This window comes from Solanum stenotomum, chromosome 6 (assembly GCF_019186545.1).
Source record: "Solanum stenotomum isolate F172 chromosome 6, ASM1918654v1, whole genome shotgun sequence".
In the NCBI taxonomy this organism is placed as follows: Eukaryota; Viridiplantae; Streptophyta; class Magnoliopsida; order Solanales; family Solanaceae; genus Solanum; species Solanum stenotomum.
In genome coordinates, this window is record NC_064287.1 from 41,447,020 (window position 1) to 41,461,227 (window position 14,208).

Here is a 14,208-nt window from a genome sequence, read left to right on the forward strand (position 1 = left end):
AGCATTTTGATCTTAAAGAATATGATTATGCTTAATTATTCTGAATACATGTATCGGCCTGCTCAGATACACACGAGTCAAATTAGGTGTAATTTGCTCTAGATATACTGTATTCAAAGCGTGATTCACATGTATCTGGGATACACGTACTTTTTTGCTTGCCTCTCTCCCTCTCTGTCTTTGTATCTGTATCCCACAATGTATCTGAGCTTCACAGTTTCATGTATCTTGTGTATCCAGTATCAATTTCTACAAGTATATTAAGTAAAATATAAAAATCATGTATTGAAATATGCCTCGTTTTGTTTTTGGTTAAAAATCAGCCTGTAAAGGGTTAAAGGAAGCTAATAATATTAGAAAAAGAACTACTAACTCAACTTGCCGAGTATGTGTTTGAGTTTGACTGATTCAATATTTATGGGTTCATCCCTACATACATTGCACTTTTGCAATTATGTAATAATAAAAAAATGTCTACTGATTATTTGTGCATGAACATGTGAGAGAAGTCTATGTATGTGTAAACAGACGGTGGAGATGAGTCCATTTTGTGTATGAAATATTACTTATAAAACCATTTTTTTAAGATCTCAGGAAGTATTTTTTATTCGGTTCTAATATCTATATAGAAATTTAATTAAATCAAATTTGTGCCATGTAGAACCCTATTCGGAGAGAGTAATTTTCTTTATTTTTATAAAATAATATTTTTTTCATGCCAAAACACATCCTTAATCATCATAAGTTGATATGATTTGGTTAAATCATTGACTCATTTATCAATAAATTGATGTATAAAATATAGTATGGTACAAATTTAACTACTACTATGTATATACACTTATTCTTCGGTTCATATTACTCGATTCTTATTGATCTGACATTTTTTAACTATTGTGTTAATTTTTTAAGATGCGCACCCTACTAGTAGTGTATTTTTTTTTTACTTTTTCTTTGTGTAACCGTAAATCAGTTTGAAAAATTACGCCAAGAGCATCATATCTTTACCTACCTAATAAAATTTGATCATTCTATTTCATATATTCAAGCAATCTAATCATTTTATGTTCACCAATCAACTCGGTTGAGGCATACCATTCATTGGTTTGAACTTTCATTTTTTCCCTTCAAAATTGTGTTATTAATTTGTTACACACCCTTTCTCCCTCTCTCTCTCCATATATATATATATATAGTGTTAATTGAATTTTTTTAATAGTTTGTTGTTAATCTTTTACTAATTATTATGTACATATTTTTTAAAGTTATATAATACTTTCTAAAAGTACAATTGATGTAAATATGATTGAAATTTGTAGGCAATTAAATTTGTAGTTACTTTCTAATTCTTATTTTTAGCTAAGTAGCTTCAATTTTGAATCAATTTGTGTTTCTAACATTGATTTTTTAAAAAAATTCTGAAATTTTTAATGTATTTCTAACATTTCAAATTCAAATTAATTATTTTAATAACTTATTCAAAACTAATACAAAATATTATACAAGTAAAAAATATACTCTAATTGCCATACTTGGTGAAGTATTTATATTATTTCAAAATATTTTTCCAATTCTTAGAATAATTTTAATGATTTATGTAACAATTGATTCAATTGAAACAAGTTTTCAACACTAAAATCAACAAAAATTTACCCCAGATCTAAACACTTGTTATGTTGTGTGACGTATAATAATTTATATATTTCTATTAATTTCTTATGAAAGACTACATGAATTTTCAAACAATCAAGGGAAAAAATTTGATCATCAAACTATAACTAACTATCATGTATTTTAAAAATTCATGAAAATAATATCAAATAAAATGCTTAAATTTTATTAAATTAACTTACCGCATCTTTTTAAGTATCGACAAGTCATATATTCTATGTTTTGTCTCTAATTTCAACGTTTTCGTCAAGAACTAAAATGATGTGGAGCATAGCATTCTCCAAATTGTTTATTGAATCATCAGGTTAATCTTTGTAGTTAGATTATAAATGAAAAATTCATTATTGAAACTATTATTGAAAAGATTATTCATGGGATGAAAATTGGCATACACATCTACAATAAATTCAGCAAATGATAAATGAAAATAACCATACAAATGAGTTTTCTTTCTTTCTTGAAAAATTGTTATAGTAATATTAAGAGGAAAAGAGATTATTAACCATGCAAGGAAAAAAACATTGTGTTTGATCAAATCAATCTTTTCACTTATGATGCAATTATATATGAAAGATAATTGTTATTGTGAAATTGAATAAAAATATCATCATTTAATGGTTCAGTCTAAAATATTTTTATTGTTACTCAAAGGGTAAAAACTAGACATTTTTAATAAATAAATAATTCATTTTCTTTTTAACACATTTTATTTCTAATAAAAATATTATTTTTAAAGTATTAACTAAAATAAAATAACTCCATGTACATTTTTAATTGATAATATAGGTTACCAATTATGTAAGATGATAGTAACTCATCTGTTTCATTTAGAAAGCGATAAAAAATTCTAATAAAATAAAAAATATTTTTATTGAGCTTTTTCGAATTGAAGTACGATATTAGTGATCATGTATATAGAATTGAGTTAATATTCGTAATTATGTATTGAGATGTGTACTTTCATAATCTGATTTAGAAATTAGAGACACCAATGAGGATTTTTAGAATACTTCTAGAGAGTGGTCGATTAGTGAGATGATAGGGGATACACCTTATTGTCGAGCAGGAAAGAGTTTGGAATATGGATCACCAGCTAAGGCCTCTAAATGACCGCTCAGTAGTCAATGATAAAGGAGGTTTGCTTAGAAGTAGTCACCCTTGAAATCGTGCGTAATAACTTACTAATCAAGAGCTAATAACCCCTAAGCCCAACGGTTCGTACATGCACCTATTCTAACACCTAGATAGGACAACCCTCAACCCCAAACTTAATTTGGGTCGTGCAGAAAATAAATACAACATCATCTAACATCCTATATAAATAGGAAAACATCTTTAATTGCTTAAAACCCTTCAAGCTACTTTACAAGGAAACATACTAACATCCCCAAGGAACTAGTCTAAACAGGTGAAAGAGCTACTAAGAGTACATTTTATAAAAGAAATAAAACAAAACTCCCACCATAAGGAAATTAAGAAGAGTAGAAGTGGTCATAGATTATCATCGCGTTCACTTATGAAACATCAACTGAATTCCTGTAACTAAAATATGCCAAGTGGCATAGTAAGGGCAGTATTAATACAAACAACACGTACTGATTGGCATCATCAGTTGACCCGAACTTACCACATAATATAAGGTAGACATTCAAGAGGGAACATGCAATATGAAAATTAAACCACTACGAGTCTCTATCCATGAACTTTCACCATCCAGGTCTAATACCATAAACTAGTACACTTTGATCCCAACCTCTTACTTGATTCTGTTGCCAACTCTGATGCTTCATAAGCCTGCCTTTTATGTCACCCTAAGGCTTCTCAAGTCTACCTGTGATGTCACCCTAAGGCTTCCTAAACCTATTTGTGATGTCACCCTAAGCTTTCCCAAGCCTATGTCACCCTAAGGCTTCTCAAGTCTATCTATGATGTCACTTTAATAACAGATAATAACCTAACCCAGCTATCACATAGAGATTCCTGAATGCAAGGCCGCCACTAATGTCAAATCATAGCCTAACTCTTCTCCCACCTTAAGATTCCTGAATACAAGACTACCCTTTATTTTATTAACCAATCTACTATCCTGGTCCTTTTTGGAACAATACATGAAAATAACGTCTTAGATCAACTAAGCCTTCTTGACTACTCCATTATCATATAAGTCCTAAAAACACTAGACAACCATAACCAATCTTAACACTTAATCATACACCAGACCTCTGGTCATATGTCTAACTTAATTATCACCATTTCAATAAATCAATAACATCATGATAAATAAAACACAATTTAGAAACAACTAAAGTATTGAGTCCCCTAAACTCAATAGTTAAAATAATTATGCATAATAGCCCCTAAGGATTCTGTTGTCAATAAACCCTTAATATATCTCAACCATCACAAGTAACACATAACCTGGACTCCTAGCCCTCACCTTGGATTTATATACACAACCTGAAATACCATAACCAAATGTCAACCACATGTAACAACAATCACAAATACATAGACTCTAGTCACAATATCATGAAACATAGACTCTAGTCACAATATCATGAAACATCAGCACTTGGATCAAATAATGCATAACTACAAGTCTCACATGATCATAATGTAAATATCGGGCCCTCTCATGGAATCACACACATATGTGGTCCTCTTACGAAATTCAAACCCAAGTTGTTAGTGTACCAGCGATGTAATCGATCCAATCGTTAATATTCATATCAGGCGTGGTATTCGAGTCAACCATTAGTATTTTTGTATTGGCGTGATACCCGAGCCAGTCAGTAATCACAAGTAACCATGCACTATCACAAACACAATTAGCAATACCACTTGAACACCACAAGTCACAATTACAAGTTCATTGCATGAGATTACCTACATGATATCATTTTGTATGTCTCCCTACCATGCATTGCACAAATGATATTACAAAATAGTAAACATGCATACATACATAAACCGAAAACATACAGCCATCACCTACATATATAGACCTATATGTCAATATCCCAAAATACCGGACCTCACTATGAGCACACATTTATTCTTTGGAAAATATCTCTCTAGTCGCATGAATCGATACTCTTTCCATTTATTTATTTCCCCTTGATTATCACAGGTTTCAGAAATGTCTTTAACCTAACAATTTTATAAACACATAATCTTACAATTAACACCAATCACCCCAATAAGAAAACTCAAGATTAACAATCAAGAACTAGAGAGCTCTAGTCAATATATTTTCTCGCCCTAGCAGCAATAAGCAATAATATTTAACCATCCAGACTCCGTGCCCCGAAGGCCTAGGCATGAAACCTCTCGTCAATCTACAAAAAAACCATGCAATAGAAAATAAGTCTAACTACACAATTAGGAAAACCTAGTGTATTTGGGTGTCACGACCCAAAAATGGATGTGATGGCACTCGTCGTATCCCACCAAGACAAGTCAGCCTAAAACCCAATCATTTCGATAAAGTGCGGAAATAAAGCAAAGTTCAATAGCAATTACTATTACGAAAACAAGTCAACTTAATTCAATCCCCAAAACCTGGTTGTCACGTGCACAAACCTCTAATGTAAATACTAGAATTGAAATAAAATACGCAAGTCTTAAATGACGTTGTCTTTCAAGTAAAAACAAAATCATAAACAGGAGTAAGAAGGTTCGCTGAGATGACAAACAGCTACCTCTCAGATCTCCACAGAAAACCTCGGAAACGAAGAGAATGGAAGGTATCACAAAGATCCGGGCTCGTAACCTACAAAAGATTGTAGAAGTAAGGGGTGAGTACCAAACCACACGGTACTCAACAAGCAAACCTCTAGACACAAGCTAAGAGTACAGAATATGGGTACTCCTTACACCCCCATCCTAACCTCCATAAAACCAACCCAACCTGACAATTTACAGTTTACAAAGCATACAACTCAACAATAACACTCTAACAGATCATATATTCTCAATAACACCTCAATATTCGTCAATAACAAATTTCACAGAAAGGCACTCACAAGATCAGCAACACACAAGATCAAGTTCATCAATAATAAAAATGTGCAATACAATGAAATGCAATGTCAAGTATAGTGATGCATGTCTGACCTATTGATACACACTCGCTGTCTCTCAGTCCGGGACCCATGGGGGACATATCTGTCTATGCATCCATCGCGGCGCGCGATACGTCCCTCGAAATATAATATCCGTCGNTACAGTTTACAAAGCATACAGCTCAACAATAACACTCTAACAGATCATATATTCTCAATAACACCTCAATATTCGTCAATAACAAATTTCACAGAAAGGCACTCACAAGATCAGCAACACACAAGATCAAGTTCATCAATAATAAAAATGTGCAATACAATGAAATGCAATGTCAAGTATAGTGATGCATGTCTGACCTATTGATACACACTCGCTGTCTCTCAGTCCGGGACCCATGGGGGACATATCTGTCTATGCATCCATCGCTGCGCGCGATACGTCCCTCGAAATATAATATCCGTCGCGGCGCGCGACACATTCCTCGAAATATAGTATCCATCACGGCGCGCGATACGTCCCTCGAAATGGTACATCCTCTTTATTTTCTTATTCTTTCTCAATGCACATAACACTTGTCACAACCATGTCTCAGAACAATGCAAATGACATGTTCACACAAATAATGAGGAGATGACCATTTTCATAACATTGCACAAAGCACAACTTCAACGATGATTCAACAAGTCTTTCAAACAATTCTCAACACATTACACAAACAATTGATCACATTACTTCCAAACATATACCACAAGGAAATACGCGAATTCCATACGCTTAACAAGGGTTTAGAAATCCACTTGCCTTAATCAATCAAGAATGAGCCTTCCCCTTTTGTTGAACTTTCAACTCAAAGCAATCTATTCAAATAAATGACCACAATAAGATTCCAAAACTAACAACAGTCATATTACTATGTGTTTAGCTTTGACCAAAAAATTCACCCAAGTTTATAATAAAGTTCTTAAGCTCGATGCCAATTAACATGTCAACTCTCATATTTCTCAAATTCAAGCCTAGGGTTAAGTCATAATTTCTCCAAACACTACAACCCTAATAGCTTTCATATAATATAATACACCCAATAATTAATAACATATCTCAATATATCAAACTTGAGTCTTATTATGATAACCTCAAAAACAATTCTTAAACTGAAATTTAATATATAACCAGTGTCCTTTAACAACAAACCAGTACTATTCAAGTCTACGAAGAAATATGCAGCCATTAACTAACTTCGTAAAAAAAATACCCTTTTCCAATGATCACGTCATCATCAACCCTTCATATATATATATATATATATATATATATATATCACTAACTTGTCCCAACTTAATTTGAAAGAAAACTAAAACTATCATGTGAGATGGATTATTTAATGTCTAATGCAATAAACATTATAATATTAAAAGAATCATGAACACAGTAATTCATTAATGAGTCAATACGCAGTAACTTGCTTATATTAACCAAAAACTTATAAAAACTAAATTGAATCATTAAATAATTATTAAATATAATATAATTGCCATTATCTCTGGCCACAATCTTTCCAAACAACAATCACTAAATGACATTCCAACAAGAAGGATATTATTATACTAATGTATACCCCTATCTTAGAAAACTACTTACAATAAGAATTAGACTTGAGGTTTACCTGAAGCATGAATTATTTTTCTTGCGACGCCAACTGTGCCTCTGCACCTCTCTCGTACAATTCTTTTCTTTTTCTCTCTCAAATTGTGGACTAAAATGTTAAACCCTACTAACATATTTTAATATTTCATATTTGACCCATTATTATTAAAAATAATTAAATTACCCGTAAATTAATTAACTATAGTTAAATGACTATTCAAAATTATCGAAAAAAATGATTTTCCAGGTCCGGGTCATTACATTGGGCGCCAAGCAACTACTACAAAAGTCTGATTGCAAAGTTTGACTCTTTTTGTGAAACTTTAGCTTGTTCTTGGTCTAAAATAATAATACAATATAAAATCATTTACAAGTGGCCTAATATTTCAAGATTGTATACAAATCTCAAATCCTAGGCCAACCTCATAATTTTTCACTCATTCCATGGCTTTCCCACCAATAATTCAACTAGAACTATAAATTTCATGGTTATACTAGTGAATTATGGTAAATAAATCAAGAATAAACATTCTTAATATTAGTCCAAGTTCTTCCACCCTAAAATCCTCATAAATACGGATTTTCCCACCTTAGAATGAATTCAAACCATTCCCTAGGGTCATAAATAAATTTTTCTAAGGACTAAAAATTAAACGAGTGTTAGATTGATGGAAGGACTTACCTTGAAGGAGAAAATCAATGAAAAACTGAAGAAGAAATCACCCCAACCTTGCCCTAGCATGACCTTGGATGAGTTTGGGAGAAAAATAATGTTTTAGGGCTGAAAATAGCTTTTAATTTCGTACAACCATGAGCCTGCTATAGCGGCTTGCTAGAGCGCCCTGATCCTCGCTATGGCTACCTTAGCTTTTCAGTACGGTCAGTCTCTGGTAAACCAATCATAACTTCTTACTTCGAACTTGAAATGACGCAAACTTGGTGGTGTTGGAAAGAAGATTCATAGAACATTAATTTGATAGGTTATATGCCACCTAATTCATTTTAGATTGAGATATATGATCATTTTAAGTTAACCTTAGTTTAAAATAAATCTCAAAACTAAATCAGTAAGAGTACTTTCAACTAACCTTGTGATGGGGACATTGTACGACCTTATTCATAACTAATGCACTCACATACCAAGGAATTGATCCTAACCCTATGACGAATAAGATTCATATACCTTTACGACATATATTTTCAGTAACGACAGAATAGGTCGTTACAGTTAAACAATCTGCCGAAGTTTTAGGATGTCAAAACTACCTCGACATGAATAATTGAATTCCTAGAGTGCTTGCTTTTTCTTTTGGGTAACTTACAAAAATTCCACTAGTTTAGGAGCTAATTACTTAGATTCACACTAGTTTGTAATATTACGAATCTTACTATATTTTGAACATGGGATACATGTATCTCCATATGCGTGCAAATACATGGGGTCAAAATTAGGTGTAACTTGTCCTATATACACTATATCCAAGTGGATTCGCATGTATCTGACTCTCTCGCTCACCTTCCTCTCATCTCACACTCCACTCTCCTCTCTTGCTCTCCTCGCTCCCTATTTTAGTGCGTATTGTAGTAAAACACATATACCTAGATGTATATGACTTGAAATCTGGTATGAAATTATTAATTAGTAAGACAATGTGTAATTATCTCAAACTATCGAGAGAATTAGTAAATATGATATGGATGTATATTTAGTTTGATAGTTTTTCCTTTCCTTTTTGTTGCTTTATTTGTATTGGCTTGTCTTTTTTTGGGTCCGGACAAATTGTTTGAACTTATTTTAGCTCGGTTTATAGAAAACAACCCAATGAGTCAAATTTAACAATAACCAAAAATTCTACACAAATGCAATCAAATAAGTATATTATATATATGAGTAAATTTTAGGTTTAGCAAACATAAAAATCATATTTGTATGCTATAGCTATAGTTTGCGTAATTGCGCTCCATAACAAATTTTATGTTTGCTATGGCTATTAATCTATATATTTTGGTATACTTATACATAAAAATCTGCATTTGTATATTTAGGTATATTTATACATAAAAATTTGTATATGGATATGTAACTGTATTTTTAAATACATTTGTAAGTTGTATAAGTACATGTTTTTTTGTTGTGATTTTCAATCGTATATGTATAGGTGTATTATATGTATTCAAATATAAATTTGTATATGTATATCTAACTGTATTTTTGTATACAGATAGATTTGTATACAAATCTCTCTCGCTTTATACAAACACAAATTATACATTATATTTTGTATAATCTCTGATTGTATAAAGCGAGAAGGAGAGAAAGGCAAAAGAGAACTGGGCAAGGGAAGATTTATATTGTATAATTTTAAGTGTATAGGACGAAGAGATATGTATTTGTATGTGTATATACAGTTTCTTTCGCATTATACAAACACAAACACAATTTATACATTTGTGTTTGCATAAAGTGAGAGAAGCGAGGGAGAGTGGCGAGCGAGATTTATGGGGAGAGAGCCGAGTGGCAAACTGTTTGCAATGGATTAAAATTAAATGAAATTATGGTTACAACTTTGCTATTTTATACAATTTTCTCTATATATAGAGATACTTTACTTGTATCAATTTACATAATTATAGTTACATGTATTTAAAATCTGTTATTATAAAGATGATTGGAAATTGGAATAGTGATCAAACAAATAGATGTTCTTTTTCTTCTTTTCCTTTTTGGTTCCCTATGGACCAAATATTCCACAGTTGAAAGTATAACAAAGGAAGAATGGTTTGAATCTTCGTGTAAGCTGTTGACGTTCAATTCTACGCAGCTTCGACCAATTGTCCACTTGCACTAACTTAAACTTTCTCTTTTTATATTTATTAAATTGTATATCTTCTATTTAGCGTTCAATATATTATTTTATATATTTTATATTTATGTCATTGTCAACTAATACAGCTTGTCAGTACGCGTATAATATCAAACAAAAACCATGAGGTTTTCCCCTTGTACGCCCACTGTATTTATAAATGGTCAAATATACCCCTGTATTATAGAAAATAGTTTAAATATATTCCTAGTTATATTTTTGGGCTAAATATATCCCTTCCATTATACTTTCGGGTTAAATATACCCTTATGACTAACAGAGGACACATGGACAACTAAGATTAAATGAAATATTCAATTTGAAATAAATCAAATTCGAATATAATCCGCCCCGCCCCAATAATTTAACCCGGCCTAATTATAACATTGACGACCCAATTTATATTTTATCTCCTCACAGCTACTATCGACTACGATCTTGAGCAAGAAGAAATAAAATGATAGATCAACCAGAAATCTCTTAGGTTAAAACCAAATTCCCTCAAATATGTTACTGCACTGGTTACTTTCCCTTTTCATATCCTATTTTATCCTTTGGATCTCAAGATACTACTGTGTTACTCCTATATGTGAATTTGTGCGTGGGTTTGCATCCTTAGCTGGAAAATGAATGAAATTCCAAAATATGTGGAGAAGGACAATGCATAATAAGTTGGGATCACTTTTTCATTTAGATATCTGGATTTTCATTCTTCGAAAAACCAATTTGTATCAGCCTACAAGCTGGAATTCGACAAAAGGTTGCTGTAGCCATCCTTTCCTAGAGTTCATTGATAAGAGGACGTGGGTGGGTCAAAGTTATAATTGGGCCGGGTTAAATTATTGGGGTGGGGCGGGTATTTTAGTTGTCCATGTGTCCTCTGTTAGTCATAAGGGTATATTTAGCCCGAAAGTATAACTAGAGGTATATTTAAACTATTTCCTATAGTACAAGGGTATATTTGACCCTTTGCCGTTTATTATATCGTGAAAATGCAGCATTCTACCCTTGTTAACTCTTCTAATTGTATTTTCTCTCCGATCCATTTCCATGTTATTCGAGATGCCTCTTTAAGGAACTATAATACTTTTTATACAGACATAAACTAGGATTTACGTTTAGAGTAGCTTCCAAGCTGAAATCGAATACTTTTTGTAGAGTTTTAACTCGAATTAAACACATCTTATAGAGTGCCACAAAATTTCAATGTCTACGGCATTATCAAACCCGTCTTTTGGATGGCTTTTGAAACAAACCTAGAAATGACATCATCTACTTATTCTTAGGGTTGTTCAAAATTAATCAACGTTTACAAAGTATTTAAAATGTAATCACTTTAAAGAAAATACGGAGGCAAAACACACAAGATATATATTTGCTAAAATGATGATAATTACAAATTTTGAATATATTACAAAGGTTGGTTATTTTCATAATTAACGACAGCCTTGTAGATGATTGGTGTTGAAATTAGCCTTAAATTAACAAACTAGTATTAGACCGATTGTTCGTCACGATGAATATGAAGACAATGGCTAGAAGCTCGGATCATGTGAAGAGCTAAAGAACAAGCTTGGGAGTGATGATGCGCGTGGAATAGACTGCTTTATTGTCGTTACTCGTAGTTTGAGGATGTACANGCACCTGTCTTTTAGAAATACTGAATTCACAACACATTAAAAATATTAATGTCTCGTATTATGTGCCGTCATTTAGGACACTGAATTCACAACCCATTAAGAATATCTTTAGGTTAGGTTGGCTTTGCCAATTATTCGAGCAAAAATGAAACTAAACTACATTGTGGCGTAATTATAGACGAAAAAATAATAATTATGTGGAGTTGACATAATGTTATAAACATATGAGCAACTTCTTGAAAAAAGTTTTTTTAAAATGTCTATGATTACCATGTTCAATTCATGAACTAAAAATTAGAATAGATTAACAATAAATTCAACTTATTAATAAAATTTACAATTTGCAACTTGTTAAAATTTTAAATCATGATTATTATTTTTTGAACAAGAATGTGGGGTAGAATGGGCAACTTGCCAAAAAAGAAAAAGGAAAAAAGAAAAAAAAGACAACTCAGCCACAGCTCCCCTTTAGTCCAAGCCAAGACTCTTTATATATTCCTTCCCTCTTTTCTAAAACACAAAAAAAAAAACCACACAACACGTAAAAACACATATTCTTTTGAATATCCCGCCAGCAACATGAAATTCCGATCATGGATTTCATCTTCTTCCTCCGTCAACACCACCGCAGACCACCCTGTTCCGCCACCAAAAGGGGTGTTTACCGATGATGCAAGTAACTTCTCCGATTTACCCAGTAGTACTACTTCACCATCATTATTTTCTCAAGAAACAAATTCTCTCAGCAGTTTACAAAGCAATCTCTCCCTTTTAACTTTACCTTCTGTTCCTTCTCTCCAAAATCTCTCTCCTGGAACTTTAAACCTCGCTATCTCCGCTCGTTACTTAAATTCTCTGAATCCCAGAGATGCTCATGTCACTTTCCTTGCTATGCATAACAATCTGTTATATGCAGCTTCCTCAAATGAAATCAACGTTTTCGAACTCACAAATTTCACACTTATCGATACTTTCAATNTGCTTAAATTCTCTGAATCCCAGAAATGCTCATGTCACTTTCCTTGCTATGCATAACAATCTGTTATATGCAGCTTCCTCAAATGAAATCAACGTTTTCGAACTCACAAATTTCACACTTATCGATACTTTCAATAACAAAGACCCATCTTCTGGTTTTGCAAAATCTGTTACTTTCCTCGACGGTAAAATCTTCACTGCCCATCAGGATTGTAAAATCCGGGTATGGAAATTAACACCCATGAAGCAGCATAACCTAATCGCAACTCTCCCGACCCTTGAGGACCGATTACGCCGATTTGTGTTTCCGAGTAGTTATACAAATGTGAGAAGACACAAGAAAAAAATGTGGATCGAACACCATGATGCTGTTTCTGGGTTAGCTGTGAATGAGAATTTGATGTGCTCTGTTTCGTGGGATCGGTGTTTGAAAATTTGGGGAGGTTCGAAATTACGGTGTATTGAATCGATTAAAGCTCATGATGATGCGATTAACGCTGTTGTAGTAGGGAAGGACGGAACAATTTTTACAGGTTCGGCTGATAAACGGATTCGAGTTTGGGGGAAACCGTATGCAGAGAAGAAAGGTAAAATCGGGTTAATTGCGACGTTGGAGAAGCATAAATCGGCTGTGAATGCATTGGCGTTAAGCTCCGATGAGTCTGTGTTGTTTTCCGGCGCCTGTGACCGATCGATTTTGGTGTGGGAAAGAGAAGACAGTGCGAATTACATGGTGGTTACTGGTGCATTGAGAGGTCATACGAAGGCGATACTGTGTTTGATCAACGTTTCTGATTTGTTGTTTAGTGGATCGGCGGATCGAACGGTGAGGATTTGGACACGTGGGAATCAGGGACAGTTCTGTTGTTTAACGGTACTTGATGGACATCGGACACCGGTGAGGTCATTGGTGGCGGCGCCGGCAGTGGCTGCGGAAAGCGGTGGAGCTAATGGTGGTGTTAAGTTGTTTAGTGGAAGCTTTGACGGAGAAATTAAAGTGTGGCAAATTGTGGTTTCTAGTTCAAGTGGAGGTCCTCTCATATCGTGATATTTGTATTTTTTTTTTTTTTCTCAATTTAGAATTTTAGAAAATAGATTTTATGTACTAACAAGTTTTTTATTTTTATTTTTATAATTGTTTGAAATTTTATTTGGAATTTGGTGCTGTTATTTTATGCATTTTTTCCAACTTGACTACTTAGAAATAGTCAAGAAATTTACTAGGGCGAATGTTCAAGTCTTTTAAATCTTGAAATGTTTGTATATAGTCAATAGTGTAGTATTTTCCTACATTTATCCAATGTTTGACTACTTTAATTAATCATCTACGTACTATCAATTTTGAT

At 32.9% G+C, this 14,208-nt stretch overlaps 1 protein-coding gene across 1 annotated transcript; it reads left to right on the forward strand.

Moving 5' to 3' along the window:
* Positions 1-12,396: 12,396 nt before the first annotated feature.
* On the forward strand, positions 12,397-13,994 carry LOC125866764 (protein JINGUBANG). The gene is made up of 2 exons (XM_049547115.1): positions 12,397-12,726; positions 12,863-13,994. The coding sequence occupies exons 1-2, from the start codon at positions 12,464-12,466 to the stop codon at positions 13,908-13,910; spliced, it is 1,311 nt and encodes a 436-aa protein (XP_049403072.1). The 5' UTR covers positions 12,397-12,463; the 3' UTR covers positions 13,911-13,994.
* The last annotated feature ends 214 nt before the right edge of the window (positions 13,995-14,208 follow it).